Source organism: Larus michahellis, chromosome 6, assembly GCF_964199755.1.
Source record: "Larus michahellis chromosome 6, bLarMic1.1, whole genome shotgun sequence".
NCBI classification, from domain to species: domain Eukaryota; kingdom Metazoa; phylum Chordata; class Aves; order Charadriiformes; family Laridae; genus Larus; species Larus michahellis.
Genome location: NC_133901.1, coordinates 28,870,561 through 28,896,754, shown reverse-complemented (window position 1 = coordinate 28,896,754; position 26,194 = coordinate 28,870,561). Strand labels below are relative to the sequence as shown.

Sequence of the window (26,194 nt, the reverse complement as noted above, 5' to 3'; positions counted from 1 at the left end):
CAGTCTCTAGTAATAGGAAAAAACCTTCTGATTTTGTTGAAACATCTTCATCAGACTTACCCTCTTTCAGCTCTCGATCTGGTTTTGGCATGGGTTTCTTTGCCAGGGACAGCCTGGGCCCATCCTCTGGTTCACTGCTAATACTTGATGGGACACTGAGGAGCAAGAGAGAAGAACATCATGACTTTGGCCACAGATGTCCAGTTCTGGGAACTGTGTTGTTTTGCACCTTTCTGAAACCAGTACATGAAAAAAACAACCAAAAAACAGGCAAATGGGTACTTTCTACAAATGTCACAACCATACAAGTAGAAGCCCTCACCCTGTCCTTTGGCAAACTGTGTTTTTGTGGTAATGGGAACAACAGGTTCCACCAGCAGAGAACAAACACCAAACCTGAACATCAACACTTGCCTCATTGACCAAGTTCCTTCTAGATCATTGCTGGTTTTGAAGCACTCAGCTAAAGTAAGGTGCTTGTGGGAATGTTTGTAATGGTAAGGGGCAAAGGGTCCTAATTCAACCATGATGGTGTGCTGGGGTGGATGGGCAGCACCCCGCAAATGGCAGGCTGGTAGCCCATGATGGGCACATCCCCTTAACCCCACTGAGGGGACTGGTGAAGCTGTGGGATCAGCTGGGGTGGGTGGTGGCTCACCTGTGCTCATCCTGGCGGGCGCCGTACCTGTTCCAGTAGTTCTGCAGGAAAAGAGAGAGGTCATGCTTCCTCATTTAATGTTCCAGCCGAAGCCAGAGAGCTACCTGCTCTGTCGCACACATGAGGACATCAGCCAGCCTCTCTGGTATGGATCCATCCCACACAGCTTTGGGTCACCAAATTGAAAATGTAACCCCAACCCAAACTGGCATCGTATGATGAGTAGAGGGAGCCCAGCTCACCCAGCCTTCTCTGTCCCACCCCACCACCACCACAGTGGCTGAGATAAAGCCAGGCACCATGACAGGAGAGATGGACTAGGCTGCATCCGCTTCTCCTTCACCCTGGGAATGGCTGCCTCCCTTGCTTTGCCGTCACCCATAGGGAACAAACTGGGCCAAGACCCAGCTCCTGAGTCACCTACAAGGGACTTGCTTTACAGGAGAGAGAGGCAGGGGAAGCTGGTCCCATAGCTGTGAACTCCTAAAGGTCCTTGCCATAGCCGACCCAGGCATTACCGGCTCTGTGTAGGTGTATCCGAGGCCGGCCGCAGCCACCTGCAAGAGGTGAGACTCCAGCTTATGGCGCCGCAGCAGCGTTTTTGCTTCCTGAAAAGAAGAGGAGAAGAGGAGTAGTTGTCTTGATTTTCCTGGAAATCAAGGGAATGGAAAATCCAATTCCTGCCTACCCTCTGCTTATGGCACAAGGGGAATGAGCCTCATCAGGGCTGTGATGGGACGGGGAGGATAACTTCTCCGTTTCTGCATCATGAGAAAGGCAGCCCCAGGGCTGTAGATAAAGGCTGTCGGACCGGAGAGGAAGCCTCTCCCGCTGGGTGACTGAACACATACTGTTTGGTTGTTTGACCCCAACCTAACCCTGTGATAGCAAAGCTGCTCCCTGCAGAACAGGCCGAGCGCTGAACTCCAGGCTCAGTGACTTGAGAGTAAAGCTGACAGCCCAGCCTCCCCTTGGGAAAATATTTCTCAGCCCTCTCTTAACCGAGGTTGCCCTCTGCTCACTGCTTCATTGCATTCCTCCTCCACATCTCCGGAGCACTGAATGAGGGGATGGTTTACATTGTTGAGGCACTCGGTCATCGCCCTCCCTGCCCTTGCTTGGGTTTTGCTAAGCTGAAGTCCCCGTTTAAAGAACATCCCGCCCTCCAGCTTCTCCCCCACAGCAGTGACTCTGGACTTGCACGCTGGCAATTAGCTTCACCAGCTAGTCCAGCATCTCCACATCTGTTTTCAAAGTGGTCCCACTGTGGGAAAGCTGCCAAGCTGCTTCTATTTCCAGCTGATGCTTTTGTTAAAGCCTTCCACCAAGGGCTCTTAGGTGACACTCACTCTCACCTTTCTGGGTTTGACCGTGTCTGGATCCATCGTACCTTCCAAGAGGCCCTCGTAATAACCTGCGTTCTCCAAGACATCTTCATCATCCGGGTGGAAGAGGAGGTAGGACTTGGCACACTCCAGGGCTTTTACATAGTCACCAACTGGGAGGCAACACAACAGTTCTCAGGGGGGGCAGATGGGGGACACAGCTCCGCCAGCAGTGCCGGGGGCTCACACTGAGCATGGTGGGTCAGAGCCAAGGAGGGGAGCCTGCAGGGAGGGCAGGCACAGCCTGAGCTCTCCATCAGCCGAAGGGTGAGCCTGGCACTTTACAAGGCTCTTTTGATGCAACTTTGTCTTAACCACTCCATTTCACCAGCAGGGAAACTGAGGCACAGAGACATGACTTCTCTGTGGTCATGCGCAGGTTGAATGGTATCCAAATTGGATCCAACTGGATAGGCAGGATGTGGATGCTGCCCGGCAGCAGACTGCTGCTGTCCTGTGCAGCATGTGTCAGGGCTCTGGGGGGTTTTACCCACCACATTAAACCTCTAGTTTAGAGGAATAAAAAAGCCTGCACACCACACCCGAAACACTGCTGACTCCTCCAGCTTTCTTCTCATCACATTGATGAATGAAGAACCTTTAGGTTTGAGAAACAATTTTGACCCTCCCACATTCTGCCCTCTTCAGGAAAGAGCTCTTAGCACAAGCCTGAGATAGCAAAATTCTGCCTAGATTTTGTGTAACAGAACATAATAAAGTGCCATATAGGACCATACAACTGGCAATATTTTATAGCACTGCCAGCTCCTGATATTTTGCAACGTTGCAAACTCCTGCAACTTTACTATGAATCTTAAAATATTCCATAATTAGCAAAAATTGGCATCTCTGGATAAGCCTGGGCTAACTTGTATATCTGTTGTATATTGACTTAGAAAATGTATCAATTGGAGAAAATGTGAAATATATAAATCCCCCGAATGTCAATATCAAAAGGCAAATGAAAGGACCCTAAAAAGCATGATAATAATGTTTAAGCTAAAGATTGGGCTTTTAAAACCTGGCTGATGTTTTAAAACACTTTTACAAAAACACTTAATTGCATTTCAGTCAACCTGAAAGGAAAAGGACTTTTGAAGAGACAATTTCCACTGTCCTCTGCTTCCTGACTCTTTCAGACCATGCCTCTGCATCGCTGTAGCACAGACACCATGGGGAAATATCCCGATTTCCACAAGAAGCAACTAAAACTTGCACAAAATGTAACAAAACTCCACAAGCGCTATGAGGAACAGAAGAACAGCCTTTACCTCTGTAATAGGCAAACTGCAAGTAGTCGTAATGGAGGGGAAGGAAATTTTCGATGGGCGAGATACGGCCTGAACGCGTGGCGAGTTCTCGGACGCAGTCATGTTTGCAAGCCAGGACTTGCATGTAGTGATCTGCCAAGAAAAGGAGAAGATGGTCTGAACTGAGAAGGATGGTGATGGTGCCAAGATGAGGACAGACAGAAGTTAAATCTCCCCAATGTGGGACACGAAACTCATGCTGCTCTGGTCCAGCAGGTGGCTGCGCACCTGAAGAGCTCAGGCTCCTTCCCAAAGTCAATGGAGAGTTGTATTCACATTTTTGCCCCCACTGAGAAATGCCTTTCTCCTTCTGTCAACTGTAGAGGGAGCTTGAGCATCTCTTTTGTGTGCCGGGAGATGCTGCTTCTGCCCGGGAAAGGGGGATGGGTACAGGGACAAGCAGGTGGCAGGTAGCTCTTCAACCCCAAGAGTCAAACCAAAGGTGAGGACACCCACAAAGCAAGTGGAGATGTGAAGACAGGGTGGCCACGTGTGCTGCCACACGAAAGCCACCTCCACACTCCCTTCAGCTCACCTTTAATCCTCTCCTTTCTGCAGCAAGAAAGCTCTTGAAGGTATGAGGAAGTTCAGGTAAGAAGGGTCAGAGCATCTTCCCAGGCATGGGAGAGCAAGGGACTTGTGCCACAAGTCTGAAAGGTGCCAATACAGGCAGCAAAATCCCTGCGTTTGCCGCTTCTCAAAGATGAGATATCTCCCAGAGAAATGCAAGCACGTGGTAAACATCTGCCGTTAGCAAGGTTTCTTAATTGGTGGGAGTCCATAATATAGGCGTTGTATCAGCTGTACAATTTTGAAGCCAGAGCTGACATCTGATTCCGGTTTGGAGCCTTTGCTGCAATGTACTTAGAAATCTACTTTGCTTGCTCTGTCTCTGTACACCATTAAAAACCTTAAGAAAAAAACACAGGCTTGGAAAAAAAACAAAAAAACCAAAAAAAACCAACTAACCACGTGCTCAGCTACCAAAGCACTTCTCAGAGCTGCCAAAAAAACAGCCTGAGGAATTTGCAATGAAATCAAGTGGAAACTCAAAACAGCCCCACATTCGCTCTGGGCAGGTAGTCTGAGTAGTTATCATCTGATTTAGTATATACAACCAGGGTATTACATTAGGAAAGCAAGAAGGAAAAGGACATAAATAATTTTGTTGTAATTTAAACCTATTTGAGCATCCTAGACCTGGAATAATCCATCACTGAGAAGCACTGCTTTTTCTTGGTACTGTCAAGGTGCCCTAGAAACAGGCTATATAGACTGGAATCGATTCCCTGAAATGCATCTGTCCCTGGGGTGGAGAGGTGAGAGTGTTTCGACCCCACGCAGCAGCACAGCAAGGCAGCTTGGGATTGAAAAGAGAAACGAGTTTTGAAGCAACTTCAACTCTCTTTTCTTCGCGTATTAGTATTCCCGCTCCCTGCTGAAACATCTGGGGCTGGGCGCCCTGGACCCAGGGTAAATTCTGGATTATGTTGTCCTGTAAGGAACCACTTAGTTCCCTGTAGCAAAGCAGTTGCGTTACATATTTTATCTCCCTCCACGTGCCCTCGCTTCCCTGTTTCTTTGGGTGCCTGAATGGCCCTGGGGTTTGGAGTTGTTATTTCCAGGCATATCTGCCCAAGCCAAGCCACAGCACCTGCAGAAACCATCTTCTTCTCACTCCCAGTTGACGTGCTGGGTTGAGGACCACCACACCATGACCACACTCTGCATGGTTCGGCACAGAAACATCTTCTCTGCTCACTGGGGCTGCACTCAACTTGCACAGCATGGAAACAATTTAAGAGAGACCAAAACCTTCTTGACGAGCAGCAGCTTTCAGTGAGAAGGAAGGTGGGTTTTCTTTGGTACTGAATGCTGGTCTCTTGGAGGGCTTGATATGGCCCTTGGTGTCCTGGTCAGGGTTTTAAAAGCAGGCATGATCAGCTGACAGTTACACTGGTATCAAGTCAGCCCTTACAACACTTTTCATACTTTTTCCGTGGATAAATAAATCCAACAAAGGCAGCTTCCCATCCGGTATGTTGGTGGTTTCTCGTCTTGGTCATTTCAATTAGATTTCCTGTCTTGATATAAACAGAATTATGCAAAACCAAAAAACAATCTGCATCTGAGTGAAGTATTTTCCACACAAGAAGCAAAACTCCAAGAGCTTGATGCAACTCCAAGACCATGAGCAGATAAATAAGATTTCTGTCACCAAACAAACCTTAATTTATTGCTCTTCTTTCCCTTACGACTAATTAAATGTAATCTCATTTCTACTGAGAATGAACCATTTTAATCCCCTCTGGCTCAGAGCCACACATGCAAATCTGAAGATTACATAGCAATGTTCAATTCTCTCCAGAGATTTCAGTCAAGATCATAATTAGGTGGGCCTCTGCTAATGACAAATCCATCCTTTTTGGATGGGGAGGAAATCTATGTTCTGAGCCTTTTTGGCAACTTTCCTGGCTGTCTGGAGCATGGCCAAGAGGACTTTGCTGCTTTTTTATATGCACTGAAAAACAGAGAAAATATAAACAGAGGCCAGCAATGTCGAGATTCCAGTGAGGTATGTGAGACTCTGTACAAAGGGAAACTGAGGCAGTTTATGTTAAAGCACCTATACTTTCAGCTCTAATGGAAAGCTGCAAATGCTCTTCACATCTGGAAATGCAATTCTGCTAGCTCAGCTTCTATTCAGGACCAAAACCAGATGTTCTGTCTCCCTGTCCTCTGGATTTGCATTTTCTGGCCTTCCAAGTGCCCCACCAGCAGCAGTGATAGAAGGGAAGACATCTCACCAAATCCAGCCAAAGGCCCAAACTCAATAATTAACAACATTACAGAGCAAAGGGTGAGAACCCTAAAGATGCCAGAAGATCTCACCTGCAATAGCTTCATAGAGGCCAGCCTTATACTCCAGGTACTCGTGCTCCTCAAATCTCTGCGGTCCCTCGCACATGAGCTGGCAATCTTCATCCTCAGAGTAATACCCTTTCAGTGCACGCTCCAAGAAGTCAATGGCCAGCTCGTACTCCTCCTTGTCATAGTGCCTTACTCCAGCACTGTAGTCCTCCTGCAAAGTAATTAGGCAGAAGACAAGACCGTGAGTGGGCTACACTGCTCGGACCACAGCATCCTGCCCTTGCCAACTGCAGGTGCTTCTATTAAGAATGTAAAAGCGGGCAGCGACAGAATGGTCTACCATGTACCTACCAGATGTAAGTGTTTGTAACAAACCATGTTTAACCATCAATGGACTTTTGGACCAGTGGAACCTCGTAAACCTGCCTAAATGCTCTGTTGAACTCCTCCGTACTTAGGAAATCCTTAGTGCCACTGCTGGATTATCCATTATGTGAAAAACCATTCCTTTTCTTTGTTATTACCCTCCTACCCAACAACTGCACTGAATGTCAAGGGAAAAGACTGCTCTTGACCCAGGCAGATCTGTCTCAGGATGGCCCCTAACGAGCACCTCCATTAATTACACCAAACAGCCACTCCATCTTCCTTGTGTCTTGCGAAATCAAAAAGTTAGGGGTGGTCCTGGCATTTGTGTTGGGCTTTGGCTTTGGGGAAGTGGAAAAAGTTGTCACTGTCCTCCCTGCCACCCTGCACTCTCACCAGCACAGCCACTTGTGTGCATGTAACCTGCCCAGGTGGGAGAACCCAGCTCAAAAGGAACACGCGTAAGCCAAGATCTGTCAGTGCCCACAGAGCACTCATCAAAGCTGCCTGCTGATGCGGGTCCACAGCCATGAATGACTCCAGAGTTCCCTGAAGAGAGGGACCAGGGTGGGGACGTAGCCATCAAACAAACAGTAGAGAATGCCTTGAAAAAGCAGGAGCTGGCTTGCCTTTAAGGAGAGCACTGAAAGGGAGAGCTAGTTTTGCTGTATTGTAATACAGACCTCAGCAAGTATCTCCTCATTCATAGATGATGCTCTCTTGGCCTCCTAAATCTCTTCTCTCCAGATGCCTGACGCTTAACCCGGGCTTCTCTTTAGCTCAGACTCACCATGTGCTGCCTGGCCTCCCGGTCAATCAAGTCAACCTTCCCTGCTGTGGTCTTGTAGTTCTCAATGTCCTGCTGTATCTCCATGTGCTCAGGGTTTGCCATGAAGAAGGTGTGAGCTGCATTTGCTGCCTCCTCCAGCTTGTTCAGCTGTAACAAGATAAGAAAGAATGAGTGAGTTGGTGATGTAGGACAGTGAACACAGGCATTTATGCTGCACTCTTTGACACCACTGGACTGGGAAATGATGGGATAACCAAGGAAAACCTGAACGCAGAAGTTAAAGAAAACAGCTGAAATGAAAGGAAAGGCCAGCACAAGGGAAATTGGAAGAGCTAGAGTTCCCGAGAGCCAGACAGGTCACTTATCTGTCTGCAACATGGTCTATCAACAACGGGGTACAGCCTATTTTCCAGCTGCACATCCTTTGAACTCAGCTGCTCCAACCCCCTGCACAGTCTCAGGTGGAGGGATGTTCTCATGAGATATGAGAGGGAGAGATGAGGGGAAAGCAGCTGCTGAGGCTGCTCTCTCTACAAGCCTTGGAGGCTGAGCTACATCCAGGCTGAGGGGCTTCTGGTTGTAAATGGGGACCTGGGACCATTTTTTAAGCTCGGCTGCCTATAGCTGCAAAAAGCCAGACTCTGCTGGTAGTGCCAGGGATATAAAGAGGAATTTATCTTGGTATATCAAGTTACTTTGGATTTAGAGATTCAGAACCGAGACCAGACATTAGTTTCACCCTGGAGAAAGCCTTGTAAACAAACAGAAATGCTAAACACATCCACAGTGGCTGCCGGGATCTGAGGGAGCAGTACAGATGTTCAGGTAAAACACCTGCATGACCTAGCAGGAGAGAGGCCACTTCCATGGCTAATGCACTTGCTCCTCGAAGAAAGCCAACACCAGTGAGCACCAGCAAGGTGCAGAGTCAGGCCCCTGGCATACATCTGCAGTCTGAACAGGCTCACCCAAGCTTGTTAGCCAGGACCAAGCTAATGCTAGCCCTGGCAAGACTCCGTCCAAGTGCTCTCCTTGATAGCAAAACCCAAACCAAATCCTGTGCCACCGCTGCTAGGCTCCTCCTGAGGCACTGGAGCCAGTGAGCTCAGGCACGTCTATGCTATGCTGCTGTTATGGTACGACAGCTCACCTGCAGAAACCTGCACATTTTCCCACCAGACAACTCGACCAGCAAAACAAGAAATGCAAAAGAGACCTGCAGAGAAGCATGAGCTGCACAACCTGTCACCCTACGCCTGAAGCAGGGCAGAGAGCCCATGTGAGGTAAGGTGAGGCCATGGCTGCCCTCAAGACCCTGCTCGTCCCCAGGAGACAGTGGTGGCTTCCTTGACATGCCTTAACACTTGATTAATACTTGCATACACTTAATGAGCATCAACTATAGCTTGCCTTTCAGCCAAGCCTTGAGAAACACCCTAAACCTCTTTCAGTGAGCCCTTAGGAACTACCTAGTACGTTGCATTTCATGGGGGCTCAGAGAGGGCATACAAACACTCATCACCAGCCAGGCATATAACAACTAGTTTCATCTTTGACTTATGATTATTTTCAGAGATGTGCCAGAACTGTCAATTGTCTGAGCAGCCACCTCATCACCGGGTGGCTTCTTACCTCCGCCAAAGTGTTTGCAACCACCTTTAAAATCGAAATACCCATCCAATAACACATGAACTCCTGTTGAACCAAGTAGGATTGACATCCAGGTGAAATCATGGATGCCCTCAAGGGATGCCCCTGCGTATGTATATCCTATGGCAATTTTGCACAGGCAGCTTGTGAAAGCTTTGCGATGAAAAAAATGCAAAGGATTTGCTCAGGGCACTTGGCTGCAGCAACAGCATGGCAAAAATTCCTTTTTTATGTCAAACGCTGCTCTGAGCAGGAGTAGCTGGACTGGGGCAAGAGCAACTGTTTCAATTCATCTGGACAAGGAGAGTTCACCTGGAAGCACTGAGCCAACACCACATCACTCGGCAAATCTGCTCCTATTTGGAAAGGGGAGCTTTCTGCCAGCAGTAAAAAAATACCTCGGTTCTTTACCTGGCAGAATGATGCCTCCTTTCCTACTGCACGTAAAGCTTGGCAAGGCTCGGGAAAATTCGGGGTCAAGACATGCATTATCTTTGTAAGGTAACCTTCTCTCAGGGTGGCGTGGAGGGAGCGTGTTTTGGCTGCGAAGGAAGCAGCTGATGCCCTTTGAATCTCCACTCTCAAACACCTTTTTCAAGTGGCAAACATTAAAAAATTACCGTACCAGGTTTCCTTTGGCTTTTCCTCAAAACAAGGTGGAAGTAGAAAGTGCAGCAAGCTGCTGAAAACAATTTTTGCTTTAAAGAATGGAGATAGATAGATAGATAGATAGATAGATAGATAGATAGATAAGATAGATAGATAGATAGATAGATAGATAGATAGATAGATAGATAGATAGATAGATGGATGCATGCATAACGGTGAATGGGAGCCCACCTTAAAGGCAAGGGAAGCGGGGAAGATGCAGAGCACAGCAGGACAGGCACGCAGCAAATCCCTCAGAGAAGCACCCAGCGCTTTCATCTGGGCTATTTAGATTAGGACGAGCGCAAACACAGTCTGCAGAGCAAACAAGGGGGCTACCGTGAGTCAAACTGGTGGCAACTGGAGACACCACGGCTGTTGGGAATCACTGGCTGAGCTTGTCAGGGATGCCTGGGTGATTCTGATAGGGAGACACTGAATGGGAGCAGACACCCAAATCTACCCAGGGATTTGTCAAATTGGCACTTTTATATCAAACGAGCCATTCCAGACACACTCTCACATTGCTCACTGGGCCATGGAGACATTTTGAAAGCAGGTGCCCGGATACATGAAGACCTTTTGGAGAAGCCCAGCCATGGCCAGGGGCCAGACCCACGCCAGGCGGGCGCTCTCCTAACCCCCCTCTGCTGCTCCAGCACAGCCAAAGTTGCTTGTCCAGTTCCCAGAAAGGCCAGGGCAGAGCTGTCCAAAGAAGCACGCATGAATACCTCTGAAAGGAAGATGAAAGCTCCGGTCAGACGGCATCTCGGCCCGCTCCCCAGAGCTGCCCTTTGAACACCAAAGCACTGCTGTCCTGCAGTGCTCACAGAAACGCAAAAAATTTGCCTTGTGTAAACTTCAGAAGTTTTTCAAGATTAGCTCTGTGCTGACAACGTATGTAGGGAAGCCAGCTTTTACTGCAAAAACAAGATCTATTCCAGTCCTTCGCCTGGAGTTTTCCTAAGGACGACACTCTCCAGCATAACCCCTTGGCTTCCCAGCAGCCGGGCAAAATGACTGTAAGAATTTTTTATCCAGGACAGCACAAAAGAATTCCCAAATCCCTTCAGTGTAGAAATATTATGTTTTTTAAAAAGAGACACATTCCTATTCAGAAACATACATCCCATGAAAATGCTTGTCTCAACATAATCCCATCCTGGAAAAGCTCATTGCAGCTGGGCAGCATCTGATACGGGATAAAGGACTGACCAGAGCATCTCACGATGGGAATTTTCAGGTCATGCTGAGTGTAGATGGGACTGCTGCTGCAGCTGGTAATTAGAGAGGTTGAGATGGGGCAAAAGGTTTGTTGGAGACACATGAGCTGCTGACCTGATCCAGAGGACTGCTATTTGAGTTGCTCAGGAGAATTGCATTCTTCCACACCGCACCACACCGCAGATTTCTATTCACAGACAGCATCCTGCCTGCGCAGACTTAAAAAGGACAAAATGCATCTCAGCCAGGGAACTGGTCCCGCGAGACGCAAGCTGCAATAGTCTGTGGTGGGATGTTCTTTTTCACTTTGGTTCTAGCTCCTTTTCAGAAAGCTGTCAAAAACTGTCACAGATCCTATGATGGGCTTAGTTCTTCCTGGATTAAATCCACCCCTGTGAGATAGGAAGAGTCTGATTTCTAGACAGAACAGAAAATCCCTTTTCCACCCTTGAAACAAGGCTCACACTGCTGTCTCTTCATAGCAGAGATGACCTTTGGATTTTGCTAAGTGGACTCAAAGCAGAACATTTCAACTCAACACTTTTCAATTTATCATGTCCCATATTTGTGCTAGAAACATTCAAGTAACACAAAGAAGCCAACAGCTGCTAAGTTTTGGGGAGTTTTTAAGTGGATGCGTGTATATAAAAGCAAATTCCTATCTGGTAAGACACGTTCAGAGACTAGCACTGACATTAATTATGAAACACTCTAGGGAAACTTTTGCCAAAACACTCCGAATTCAAAAGGAGCGGGATATTTTGGTGCTTAAAGGTCCGGGCTGCGACTCAGGACACCTGGATTCAGTTCCTGGCCCTGTCGCAGCCATCGGAAAATACCATTTTGTTTTCTTTATGCCTGATTTTCCATTGTTTTAAACGAATAACAATAAAAATAATAGCATTTCTCCCACAGGGTAATAATTTTGTTTATTTAGATGGCAAGCAACTCAGGGACCATAAGCATATGCAAGAATGTAACACAAGGGGATTTTGATCTTTGTACAACGATCACAATGAAAAATCAGCAAGGAAAAAATGACAACTGTAGAATCACAACCTTAGTATGTGCTTTAAGGTCTGCTTGTTCACCCTGCTGGAATGAGATTGCTGGACTATCACTGCCGCTTTGTACCAAACCCTGTGTATTTCATCCGACCACATGAAGCCAGAACACCAGCACTGAGAGAGCCCTGGGAACACTCTGTCGCTTTTGATCTCACCATGCCAGCGACTGGACCCAAGAAAGGGAGACCACAACATTTAAGTGCTTCTGGGTTTTGACGCTGAAAAATATTTTTTTTCCTCATTTGAACGGTCGGAGTGTTTCGTTTCACGTAAAAACAGGAAAATTATTTTAAGCAGCAAAACCTCAGAATTTCAGCAAATTGCAAATGCCCAGCTTCATTCCCATCTGGGAGAGTGCTGGCCTGGACTTCAATGGAACTGCGACTTCCAACCTGCAGTAGTGGCAGGATTGGATTAGAAAGGCTGTTTTAACCAGAGCATTAGACAGGACCAAACACAGGCTGGAGAAAGGATCTTGAGCATCACTATACAATCGATGCCAATTCTCATTGATACCATTTGAGAAAATCCTTTATGGAGCTTTCATGGGATGCATGATGAAAAATGTAATATAATGTTAACAGTCCATTAATAGTTCATCGCCAGTCTTGTACCTCTCAAACTACATACCAGCCAGAAAACCCCATGCTGAGCAATCTAATTTGTACCTATAAGGCCACTATCCCAACCTGCCATGGTTAGGAAATAAACTGCCTCGCCAGAATATGTCTAACTTGCTATTTGATTTTATCATCGCTTCAGCTGCTGAGTCCCTCAAAGAGAAAAACAGAGGATTCACCACATCGCTAATGCCCACTCAAAATCAGCTCAGACTGGCTCAGCTCCACTTGCAGGCACATGCTCTGAATTCACACTAGCCATCGCTATTTGCAGACAAATAAGTTCTGACCAAAGCCTCTCTCATGCCAAGATGCTCAGCCAGCTTGTATAAACCCCTAGCCCCTGCCCTAGGGGATACGCCACACAAGAGAACCATGGGTTTAGCTACAATGACCCTAAACTTGCAGTCCTTAAAGTTTGCTCTCTGGTGCTCGGCAGTGGAGATAACGAAGTCGAACAGGCATCGTGCCAGGTCTGTGAGATGAGCATCGCACAGCTTTACAGTCCGGTCTTGCACTGTACCACCACCACTTTGCATACGTTGAACACCGACATAGTGCAGTTCATGGGGGGAAGCAGCTATAGCCAGAACATCTACAGGTGTGTAGGTGCTCCCAGCTCACCCTGCAGTTTTCATGGCAAAAACAAAGATAAAAGAGGTGGAAAAGTTAGAGGATTTCAGAGAGAATGTAGACCAAGCAATATCGATTCTGACTGCCTGAAACAAGGGGTCACAGGGAACGACATAACCAAGACCTCAGACTGCTGTTGATGATGAGTTCCCATTTCATTGAACGCATCAGATATTGGCAACTGTCATCCATTCTGTGTGACTGCCATAATCCAACCTGTTTCTATATTAAGGTATCTTCAGCACATAAGATATTGTTTGAACTAAAATTTCTTTTTCAGGAGGGCGAGAGAAGTAAGGCTTATACACTGGAAAATGTGTGAGATCCCTCAAAACCCCAGCGTTTCTTGCCATGCCAAGACTGGACCTACCTGCACATAACCTCCGTTGATTGCTGAATGCATGAACCTGGCATGGAGCTTGTGAGAAAAAAATTTCAAACCATTCATCTGACCTAGAGACCAAAGTTTCAAACCTTCAGACAGCTCCTGGTTTGCTGAACAGATATTGTTTTTTTAAACTTTTTTCATGGCTCCACTGCTGGTGTGTTGTATCAAAGGCTTAGTGCACTGGGCTCTGCAGAGGAGGGAGGCTCTGGAGTCGGTAAGCACCGATAACAAGAGAAATAAAAGGTTCGGTGTCATGAAGGATTAATCTCGTTGTGTCTATGCAGAGCTTACTGCCTGGGCGAGTAGAAGCAAGTAGCAGTGAGATGGCTATAAATAGCATGTGACCTCGACTCAACTATTTTATTATTGCAAATAGGGAAGGGAGAAATTCTCCGGAGAAGTTAATCTGGAATTTTTCCCTCTGCTGATGGGATTGCGCGTTCACAGAAAGGTGCTTGAACTGTCTGCAACACACTATCGCACCCACTGACCCCTCAGAAACACTAAAATCGGACAGCAAGGCAAGCATATGGCAGAAAGGGGTCTCAGCCAAGTGCAGGGAATAGGTACCAAGTGACAAAGATATGAAGAAGCCTTAAAGTTCATTAACACACCATGCCCTGCTCTCCAGAGTCTACCAGTTCCTTGGCTTCCAACTCAAGATAAATAGGGTTGTTCCCCAGTCCTTGCTACCAGTGTGAAGGGGGCCAGTAGTGATGCCTTCCCAGAGGCTCCACATCCATCTTTTCAGAGGTCTTCTCCATTTTCAAAATGCAGACAATCTCCAGTGTGCTTCAGAGGTTCCTCTCAGACCACCCCAGCGCGCCTCGCTGTGTGCTGCTGCTCACCAGTCGCTCTGGTAGACCCAAATCCAAAACAGACGAAATTTGGACAAGTGGCACAGGGAAAACTTCCCATGAGAAAGAAAACCTAGGAAGCATTTGGGGTTTTTTGTTATTCCAACTACCAATTTTTCAGTACACAAACATATGCAGATTGGTAGGTACATGGTCAAAAAAGCTGACTAGATGTTGAATTAGTCTCCAGAAAGTGGCAGATACTTGGAAATTTAAAACTAAACTGAACAAAACACTTCAATATTGTTCATGGAACAAATTCTTTCAATTAACCAAGACAGAAATCACATTTCCTAACGAAACTCTCACTTGGGCCATGCTGGCAGTATTTTAAGTAAGGGCACACACGTACGTGCCGAGCAGACTGATTGCATCCCCCTGCCTGAAAAGAAGAAAAAGCAAATTAGACTGAGACCCTTCCTTCCTTCCCCCTCTGACATGCTCCTCTTAAACTGTTCCCAGGCAGGTAAGAATGAAGATTTTCACACATTTCTGGCTGTGCTTCAGTGCACACATGGTGGTAACAAATACCACACAAGGGGCAGGGCATTACTCACACCAAGTGACTTGCAAAACCGCTTCCCAGCAGGGAAGACCCTTCCCACATAAATCTCGAACACATTGAGACATCATAGGATTCATCTGCGGAGCAAGCAGTGGGAAATATGTTTGTGTTTACTGAACCTTCACTCTGACTGATTGGGAAAAAACACTTTAAGCCAGATTTTGTCCTGTGTGAACACTAACATAGTCTAATGACAGCTAAGTCGTGTGTGAAACAACACTTTCAACAAGGAAAAACTCCTAGAATATGCAATGTGGACTATTCTGGCAAAAAAACCAAAACCCCTAGGACTGTTTTTTTAAGCTTGGGCAAGAAACCCCTTGTAAAAGGGATTCTTCCCTCTGTGCCAGTACACAACAGCCGAGAGCACAGGCAGGAACTGGCAGTACATGGATTTCAGCACACTATTCTGTACCCAAAAAAGTGCCATCAGCAGATAGCTGGCCACTCGTCCCCCTCCCTCCAGCTGCAAACACACAACCATGCTGCCAACACACAATGTCCACGCCGCAATCAGGGGTGCAAAACACCCTGAACCCTGGGCCACGGGAGGGCTCTGAGCAGCTCCTCCGAAAGCCGTGTCTGGCTTAGAAATGGGCTCCTTCTCTATTTTTAAGGATACTACCATAATTTGAAAGCTAAGTAAGATCTTCCCTTACAATTTTCGTTGGAAGAGGCGGGATGTATTCAGCCCTCAGGAATCTGTGCAGATGGTTACCCATGAGGCTCCTACACCCCGGAGTTTTCTTTGGACAGGTAATTAGAGATGAGTAGCATGGGAGAAGCAATACGCTTACAGACTAATGGCAATGAGCAGTGCCAGATACTAAAAGGTAGGGGGTATAAAGCCAGCCGGACTTTCCAGAGCCGGCCAGACTTTCCAGAGTGGAGGTTTTCCTCATGTCTTTCCTTCTGTTATAGCACCCCTGTGGCAGCTCCACTTGTTGCACACCTGGGAAAGTATCAGTCAAAGATTAGCCCGTGTGTTTTAAGCTAATGAAATCAAGCAGATGGTAACAAGCAGTACGTGACTATCCCCTCCTCATGGACCACCAGCAAGGGTCCCGTGGGCCACAACCTGTTAGACAAACAATGAGTTTGCATCTGATATATTGGCTGATAACAGACAGAGAGGCAGGTGGTCCCCTGCAGAGAGTCTCCGAAATACCTGGGAAGAGAGAGGTGAGTCTTGCTAACCCTGCCGGCAAGGAGCGAGGGAGCCCTTTGCCCATGAAGTGAGGAAGGTCAAGGCTGGAATGCTTCAATCTGATCAAGGCTAAAACTGATCACATGCTTTCAGGGGAAAACAGAGCAAGCCAAACTTGTCAGGCAGTTAAAAGGACCGGGGGGTGCATCACGCAAGTGTGAGTCACAGGAAGAAGTGGACAGGGCACCCTCTTGAGCAGCAGAGATGCCTCGGGAATTTAACAATATGCTGTATTTCCACAAGTTCTTCCAACCTCAGGGACCCAAAGGCATTTGATTTGGGCCAGAAACAAAGCAAACTCATCTGTGATGAAAGAACTGAAGTGATGACACAGAGATGGAATGGGGGATGCTTGGGAGACGATAGCTGGACGGTGCTATTGCAGATAGTCTTACGGTGTTTAAGATCCCAACACAAGTATAACCCACAACACAGAGTCATCAGCACAGAAACAAACTTAACAGTGTTTATTCTAAGAAGGATGAAGGCCAAAGCACACCGCAGCACGTCTCTATCAAAAGACTTCCCATCAGATAAGAATTTCATTAAAACAACAGCAACACACAACCTCCTCTCCCAATGAGGGGATGAGAGCTATACTCTTGTGACTGAATTGGTTAACAAATACACAAGCAAAGGTGAATAACCTGGGGGCTGGGTGTGACAGGCTGATGCCATCCATGTGCCTGCAAGAATAAGGCAAAGCAGCTTATTCCAGCAAACTTCTGGACGTTAGTAGTTCTGTCTGGAAAATTTCAATGGCATTTCTTGCTTGCAAGAATGCAGCAACCCAAGTCGGAGACTGGATCCAAAATTAGCAGAACTGTCACATATTCTCTGTTTTCCAGATTCTGTGTTTTTCCTGCTTTTATGTATCTTCTTCTCTGAGACCCATAGAACAGCAGCTTTACAGTTTAGATGTGAATTTGCTCTAGCATCCTGCCACCTTGGACATTGCAACTGCACTGGTTGATAACATCAGGCACTGGGGCAGACTCCTGACCAAGCTGTCTCCGCGTTGATATCTCTAGAGAAATAATTACTAAAACACTTAAGAAAAACACAACAGAAAAATCCGAGACAAACAGAAAAATTCTGACAGCAGAAACTTTCCTCCCTTTCCAGGGTTTAGCAATGGCTCAGCACCTTTTAAAAGAGTCAGACATGATGAGCTGTTGAATGTCCTTTGGGAGCCAAAGTTTCCTGTGAAAATATACGTGCTTGTCTGCTGTTACTCAACATCATCCAAACAGCTACGCGTGCCCTTCCCCTTTCTGAGAGGACGCGTGGATTACTCATGACCATCCTGGAGCCAGGAAGCCACACTGATCTGGTGATAAAATGATACTCCCTTTTGCAGGCCTTTTCTGATGTAAATAGAATTTTGTCAAATGGCTTATCTAAACCCTGTCCCAAGCCTGAAGGCTGCCTCTCCCTACCTTTTCCCTGAGCAATAGAAAGGTCATCTCCCACAGAAGGTACTGAGTGACCCCAACCGTGATTATGGTCAGTTTATTTTATTAACAAACATCAGAATGTTTGTTTGAAAAGCAGAGTGTGTAGCCCTGAGGGTGGGCTGCAAACAGGACTGTGCTATCTGAGAAAGAGGTTGTTATCTCTCTCTGCCCCGAGCCATGGTGGGACAGCAAAGGGAGAAGCAAACAAACCTTAATTCCCAAGGAGAAAGCAGGCTCATACCATATCTATGCATTGTCCCCTCACACAAAATCCTTGACAGTCTTCAAGGAACTGTTTTTAATTACCATGCTTTTTTAGACACAAAAAGGAATACCTTTTCCAGGGCTCCAGTCATAAAGCCATGGATGATGACTTGCAACTGCAGAATGCTTGGAAACCATCGTGATGGTGATGGACACTAGGGCACCACAGACAATTAAGTAAATCGTTAGATAACCCTTCCAAATCAACAAGCAGTTTACAAAGAGTAAAGACGATCTACAAATCAGGGGCAGGCTCTGTTGACCAGGAGGGGAACTGACTGAACTTAGGTGACTTTGGAGAAAACTGCCATCTTTGAAAAGAAACTTCTATGCTGATCTGATAGATTCACGACTACTGGGCCAGCATCGAGGCATCGCATTTACTTTCTGCAAGGAAGCAATGCTTGTAGAGAAAGAGAGGGAAGTGAAAAATATATCCGTAGTTCTGTAATATAATCTCAGTCGGTCTGCAAAGCAAAGGAAAGGTCTCGCAAGGGCCACTACCTGCACGGGCTGCCAAGCTAGTCCAGGCCAAAGGTTCATGTCTCCCAGGAACCTTACCCCAGCAGTGGCCAGGGGTGGACATTTGTGGGCAGAGTGTAAAGACGTGGCAGGTACACTGTGACCCTCACACACGGGGTATCGTCAGTGAAAGCAGCAGTTTACAGGCTTCCTGAATGAGGATTTGCCTCTGGACCACTGTGCTTAAAAGCCACCGATGGACCTATCCTCTGGGGAGCTGTGTAATCCTTTCTGGAACACATTTATACAAGCTGCAATAAATAAGAGATTTGGGAGATTTTAAAGGCATCAGTATATTATTTCCACCAGAGTAGATGTGTGGCTGAGAAAGACCCACTGCTGGGCTATGTTAGAGTTTTCAGAAGACATGGGGGTTGCTGCAAATACAGCTACACACACGTTTACACACCTGGAAGGCAAGAGCCATTGCAGCAGCACTGCAAACTTCCTCAGGTTCCTCCAACATTCGTTACACTAAAACTCAAACCCATCTGAGTGAAACAGGGATGGGTTTTCCCACAAAAATGCATCTTCTGAAATGAAGGCAGACGAAACAGGGCAGGGGAGGGGGCCTGCAACCCACCCTCTCATCCAGGACACTAAGGGCACATCAGTTCTCAAGGGTGCTCTCTTGATGGGCAGGATGACTACGCTGACATGAGATGGACTGTATGGATTTCACAGCGTAGCGACTGCCAGACGTGTTCTTAGCAAAGTCTGACCCTGACAATTCTGGAGGAGAGGTCCTCTTTCTTAAGAGCTTCTGACTGCTACAGCTGAGGTTGACACACCGAATGAAAGCACTCCAAAGAACCCATGCTCTTCCATCTTCAGTTTATCCAGCACTACTGAAGAAACGGGTGTTTCATTGGGGAGGATGTAATTCTACCCTTGCAAATGTGACTCTTACCCTACTCCAGCTCCCCAAGCTTTGATGAGGACTGTTACTAATTTGAGAGAGGAATTACTGGCTTTGAGAAAAGAATAACACCCGTCTCCAAAATGACACCTCCAACACAGCCCAGGGCCATGTTACAGACATTGTCCACTGCTGCTCAGGCTCTTGGTGCAGCTCCAGTGTCTCTGGTGGAGTTACACCAGGATGAATTTGGCTCGTGCTTCAGCGAGTGAGGCCACATACCACTTGGACAATTGCCACCATACATGACACACACCACAAGTCTCAGCTGGATTTGCTGCTTCTGAAATAAAAACACTTTGCTCGCTTTCCGCAGCCATAGCTTGGTAATCATTACTAAACACTTATCAACTAGACGGCCTTCATTTCCTGAGAGCCTGGACCTAATTACACCAGGAAACACTCCGCTTTTTCTTCAGACACTGAGAAATGTTGGTTTCTGAGCCCTCCTCCTACAAAGTCAAGCTTTGCTCTGATTAGCAGAGGGGAGAGGAGGGGGAAAAATAATGCAGCCAAATCTCAAAAGGCGAACTGCAGTGATTATTCACAGAGATGCCCTGGCTTCACTCTACATCATTAATGATAACAATAAAATGTCACAGCTATTCCATCTCCACTCCTAACCTTAGCTGAGCCCTGCAAGGCCCCTGCAAAAGAGGTATCATTTTCCCCGGCTTGCAGGTAAGGAGCCTGATGTCTCACGGCAAATCAGAACCAGATCCCAGGGTCGCCGGCTCCTAACGCCATTCCTCGGAGTGAAACAAGCTCACTCAGCTCCATCTCTTTATCAGGACATTCGATCCAGCGGTGGGATGAAGGGGCCTTTGCCAAACGTGCTGTGCACAGAGCAGCCCTTTCAAATCCCTCCTTTGTGCCACAGGGCCAGCTGGGATGTTGAGTTACAATCGCCCGCTTGTAATAGAGCTCAGAATATCGCCATCAATTCAAACTGTTGGTTAATTAGTGTGTTAAGAAAAACCCCTATAAATGCACAGTAATGGAGTTAAAATGCCTGTAGCACCAAATCGCAAGATTTGCTGCTGCAGCAGCATCAATTTTCCCCTGTGAGCTGCCCAGGAGCTGCTGCCCGTCCCAGCGGGTGGCCAAGCAGCGGCTGCGGGTGCTGTATCCGATGGGAGCGACCTACAGCAAACCTGCCTGGGGGAGAAAGGCAAGGAAGACTTGTGCTACGGGGTAGTGCTTCCTCTGACAGAGGTTTCCAGGCAGAAGTCACATTACCCTGGCTTGGGAATGGGCCTACAGAAAGGCAGAGCAGAGCTTCACGAGAGTCAGTGGAAGAGCATGGGGAAGGTGCGTCAGCTCCTAGTTTGGCCAGTGCACGTGTGGTCGAAGGGTTGAGCCAGGAGGAAGCGGGCACATGTCTCTCCATGAAAGCAACTAACAGATGCGCCCTCTGCAAAGGGCTGATCAGCAGCACATCCCACATTTCTGTCTGGCTTGCTCTCCCACAGGCACGTACCTTCATTTCTCTTCTTCCTCACAGCCAAAAGGTGGAAATAAGACACAGAGCTATAACTCTGGGCAAAAGCAGTTCAAGGACTGGACTCCTGGGGACTGGTATAATGCAGAAGGGAGCACTCTTCTGGCAGCCAGCCCTTCCCATTGATCACTCCAGTGCTGGTGACCAAGCACCAAACTGGAAGCACCAAACAGCCCGAATGAAACAGAGCTGCGGTTTTTTGGTGCCACCATCCTCCCGAGCCTCTCTCACAAGCACATTGCCAGTGATGCAGTTTATTTATAACCCACAGCACACAATGCACATGGCTCAGAGATTGCAAGCCTGTGCCTGTATTTCCTTGGCGTGCCTGCCTGGACTTTCCCTGCAGATCCAGCGCACCAGGGAAGCGCTGCAGGTTTGGGGTGCTTTGGCAAAGCACCTCTTACACCTGACATCTATTAAGTCCTGACCCTGCAGCTCTGCCGTGCTTATAGCAACTTCTGTGGCCCTTTGGCAATGCAGATCTTCCCATTTCAGGTTGGCAGATGGCACTTCTGGGAGCACAGTGCTTTGTGGTGGGGGAAGAGCTCCGACCTCGGGCAGGGAGGCTGCTGAGCCTGGACACTGTGTCCCACATGGGCTGCTGCTCGGGCACAGGGACATCTGTAATGGCTGCTTGAAGAACAAGACTTCAAAGAGGAGACTTCTGTGTTCACCGCTGGAACAAACATAGAGACAAAATACACTGATAGCCACCACCAAGCAGATAAACCCTTGGTCTGCACAGATTCCTGTACCGGGGGCAGATATGCATAGAGTCAGGCTGGATGGCAGCCACAACTTGGACAAAATTAAACACATACAATGTTCAGCTCCAACTTCTGACACGCTCGTGGCCCTACTCACTGGAAACCCTGTAGAGACACGCTCCTCCACAACCTTCTTCACAGCAGGGGCTTAAAAGCACCCACGGTGGTGGGCGATCTTCACTGCTTTCCTATCCAAGTTCTGTTCCTCAGTTTCTCAGCGCTCACCAGCACCAGGAAGCAACATCCTCAAGGATGCGTGTGTCCCTTGTCGGAACAACGCAGGTGCTTATTCCATTACCGCTTGCTTCGCTCTGCCTGCCTGAGACGAGGAAAGCAGCTGCTTGGTGCAGCTCCAGCGGGGGACGGCAGCCCTCCGGAGCGGGAGCCCCGCCAGCAGCCGTGGGATGAACAGCAGCCCCGAGCCTGCGGGGAGCCCGGATGCAAATATTGCCCGGTGGCGTACATGGGGACAGTGTCTCTCGCAGGGATGCCGGCGTGGATCACTTTGCTTTCCCCTCCCCGAGTTCAGGCTGTTATTATTACTCACAGCACCGACATGTTCTGCATCCCAGCTCCCGGCTGCAGCCCCAGCACTGATGTCACCCCAGCAGGCTGAGAGACATTACCCGCTGTCTGGGGCAAAACTGTTTTTTAGTATGCTAAAAAATGAGGAGCTGTCTGCCCCCGCTGAGCACACGGCTGAAGCCAGTGTTTTCTGAGCACTTCCAAGCAGCATATGGGTTTCTGCTTTTTATTCCTGGCTCTGGTTCTAACATACTGTGAATTCTTCTACCAGTCACTAAGCATCTCCATGACTCAGTTTCCCTGTTAAACGGGAGCCCAAACCTTCCGGCCCTGGCTGCTGGGCAGCTGAATGACAGCATTTAAATACCTCAGATGACATTTCAGGGCTTAAGACATTGCAAGATTTTTCTGTTGATCCTAAAATTATGCACCGGTCTCCTGTAAGAGCTCACTCAATCCTCATAAGTGGCTCTTTGTCACTGTTCCCATCCACACCCTGGTTCCTCTTTGAAAGGCAAGTACCATAAAAGGCTGTTTATGGAGACTGAGATCTAGAAAGGAGAAGTCAAATAGGGTCAGGCTCGCTATGGCTTTGCTGCCCTGAGCTGCGGCCAGGGAGGGGTGGCTTCCCACTCCCCACGCCATGATCCACAGGGAACAGCAGCCCGTCTGTCTGAGGATGCTCTGACGTGGGTGGGTGTCTCCTGCCCCTTTGCAAAGAACCGTTTCATCTCCAGTGGAAATAGCTAAGACGGAAAAGGTGGGTGATGCCAAGATTAAGTAAGGGAATTAGGAAAATAGCAAGCGTCCCTAATCAATCACGCTTGGACAGTGAGGGTTTTATGTGCACAAAGACTTTACTTAAATTCTTTTTTGCATTCATCCGCAAGAAAGAAAAAAAGAATCTGGTGGCTGAGGAAATTGCCAGGCGTTGATTCACCCTTGCTTTCTGCAAATATTTCCATTTTGTTGAAAACTCAATTTGCAAGCCCAGGAACTCTCAAAAAAGAATATTTTTTAATTTTTTATTTTTTTTTAGAAAAGAAAACCTGCAAGCAGCTCCAACGACAGCACATGACGTGGAGGAAGGCAGTGGAACTCTGCCATCCAGCAGACTTCATGCTGCTAACTCTTCCCTGGCCTGGAGCAGCAGAACCACACCAGTCACCCTCTCGCTCTCTGGTACCAAGTCTGGGCTTTCCCTAGCACAGAGAAGAGAATGCTTAAAGAAGGAGGTATCTCAGTGCAGGGATTTTTAAAAGAAAATATGGCTAATTATACTAATAAACCTTATTTGTAACGATCCTAATCATAATCTGGTTCACAAAGGTCCTTTAACTTGCCTAAAGATGATCCAGGGCAACAACTGAGAGGGGCAGAGACTGAAACAGAAGCCACAGAAGGCAGCAAGGTAGCCAGGATGTAACAACATCCCATGGGACTCACCCCAAACACCTGAGCGGTAACCACGTGGCCTGAGAAATCCCATCACAACCAGTGAGAAAGATCTGCATTTTGCATCTCAGCCCAAAGACAGCATCTCCGCTACAGCAGCCCCTTAGAAAGAGCTCAGGGATTATTCCAGTATTAACTTTAAAAAGGCATCACTTTGGAAACCACCTGTCACTTTGCATCTCATCTCTTGTAAGATACAAAACACACCTGCTCAGCCTGAGTAATCCACAAAACCTACAGCCTAACCAGTAGCTGTGGCCTCCCAAAAAAACTAAACCTATGTTGTGGTCACAGCAGGCAATGGTACACCACAGACCATGCAGTGAATGGTGGATGTCCCAGGCCCTGCACCGCTAACAACACCTCAGAGCATCCCACGCTGCAGAGCGCGGGAGCTGCACCGCTTTCCAACATTTCTGTTCTAAACATAAATTTACAGCCAGCTATTGATGGATTAAATATGAGGGGGAAGAGCAAGTCACAAGTCTATTGTCTCATTCACTCACTCAGCCTCCTGGCACGTGCACCTAACTATAATACTGCATTTAATTTTGTTTTTGTTTTCAAAAAGGATCACTTTGGACTTACTTCCACAAAGTTCTTCTGTTTGATTTAGCGCACAACAGCTGTTCATTTCAAGAAGCTGTTGGAAAAACATTAATCTGCTGCCAGCCCAGACTATTGCTAAAAAAGCAGAGCATACTTCTAGAATAAAAAAATAAATTAAAAAAAAAAAAAAGCTTTAAAAAGTACAAATATCAAGACCTTTTGACAAATGTGTTTTGGTCATTGCTGAGGCTAATTCAAAACATAAATCACCGCAGGTGTAACTTCACTGGAAACATGCGGCTTTCCATCCAAAATAAATCTGGGCCACGGAATAAAACCCTCACAACATAAATGGTGACTTGGTTGGCAAACAGAGGCATGGGCAGACTTGCATAGCTAGCACCAGGATTGCATTCAGCCCTGCGGGTTACTATTTACAGATGCTTCCTATGACGGCAGCATCCCTCCCCTCTCACTCTTCGGGAACGCGTTCCCGGCGTGGGACACTCCTGAGCCTCTCCCCATGCGGGCAAGTGGGGCTCACCCAGCTGAAGCCACTCGAGCCTAGGCAGCGGGGAACAGGGCACAGGCCTCTCAGTTGCCCTGCAAAGCCCAGCAAAGCGTGGCACAGCAGGGCTCAGCGTGGAGCCCGTTTCGAAGCCCAGGGCCATTCCTGCAAGCCCTCGAGGTCTGGCAGAGCTCAGCTCATGCTGCGGGGCTGCGGCACAGGCGTGCGCAGCAGAAACATCCCAGGAATGACGCAAATATTAAAATAAATAAATAAATAAATAAAATGGTTTCCAGTGACAGCAGCAGAAAGCTCTCTGGCTGCCAGACCACAAACAAGCTGGAGACGTTTCCCTCCTTCATCCTACTTGACACGAGACCGGAGCCAAGCTCCTTCTTCAGCAGTTCTCCAAAGGGTTTAGCATGAGACCATCCATAAGTCTGACTCCTGGTTGCACATGGACCTGGCCTTGCACTGGCAAGGTGAAAAGGCTCTGATTTATGGGGCATTGGTGGAAGCAAAAGCACTGTCTTGTGATGGGTCAGGAGTGACAACACCAACCTCCAATTTTCCAGCAACCCTGGGCTGGATTTTACACCAGGCCACAGCAGCAGCAGCAGCAGCTTGTGACTCCTCTGGAAAAAACAGAGATGCTTTGAGTGAAGCACCAGGAAGGGCCAGAGCCCCAGATGAGCTTCTCAATAGCCTATGCACCCGGGTTTGCCTGGACAGGGTGGGCTTCTCACTGCAGCTCGAGATTCAAACTCTCCTGCAGGCATGGGCTGAGGGCTGCCCACCGTGCCTGGACGCCTCAAACCAGGGCTGCGAGGCAATTCTTGTATCTCACTTTGGTGCCATATCATGCACTTGTGTCCAACAGGTCGGCTGGCTTGCAAGCACTTCTGGTCCCAGGCTATGCAGGGAATCAGGTCAGACTTACATGCCCATTAAACACACAGAAAAATAAGTTTCATCAGCCCTCCCGTGGAAAGGTTGTTACTTATTTATATGATTACGGTGGTCCAAAGGGACAGCTCAGAGCAGGGCCCTCTGTGCCAGCTGGCCAGTGCAGCCCCAACACATACAAGAAGGTGGGTAACTCCTTCTCCCATGCCCAAGTCAACTGAAGGCTTTAAGAAGCTCACAATCTGGAGAACTCATGAATGAGGTTAAGGGAAGGCCCCAGAGACCAAGTCTGGAAGAGGAGGACAGCGAGGACAAGAGGGATACAATAAAGCTTAGCTTTTGGAAAGCAGATGGGCCCAAATCATGCAAAAAGGCTTTACGATCCCTCAAGCAGGAAATAAGTGATGACATACTGTCATGTTGCTGTGTCAACAGCTGACACATCGCAGCAGGATAATTTCACGGACTCCCACGTTATTTTAAAAGCTTTCTTTGAAATTGCAGAGCTAGGGCAGAGAAGCTTCAAGCCTTGCAGAGCAATGGCTCTGCAGAAGGCCCGCGTCTGTGGGAGACCTCGGT

General features: G+C 47.7%; 1 protein-coding gene across 2 annotated transcripts in view; it reads right to left on the bottom strand.

Annotated features, from left to right (window-relative positions):
• The window catches only part of P3H2 (prolyl 3-hydroxylase 2), a 72,055-nt gene that overhangs the window by 7,351 nt on the left and 38,510 nt on the right, over positions 1-26,194 (bottom strand). For both annotated transcript variants that reach the window (XM_074591912.1, XM_074591913.1), the window contains exons 2-8: positions 7,381-7,527; positions 6,246-6,435; positions 3,315-3,446; positions 2,014-2,156; positions 1,177-1,266; positions 659-699; positions 61-155 (exon numbers count right to left, since the gene is read on the bottom strand). In XM_074591912.1, coding sequence (XP_074448013.1) covers positions 61-155; positions 659-699; positions 1,177-1,266; positions 2,014-2,156; positions 3,315-3,446; positions 6,246-6,435; positions 7,381-7,527 — 838 coding nt within the window. The remainder of the gene's footprint in view (positions 1-60; positions 156-658; positions 700-1,176; positions 1,267-2,013; positions 2,157-3,314; positions 3,447-6,245; positions 6,436-7,380; positions 7,528-26,194) is intronic.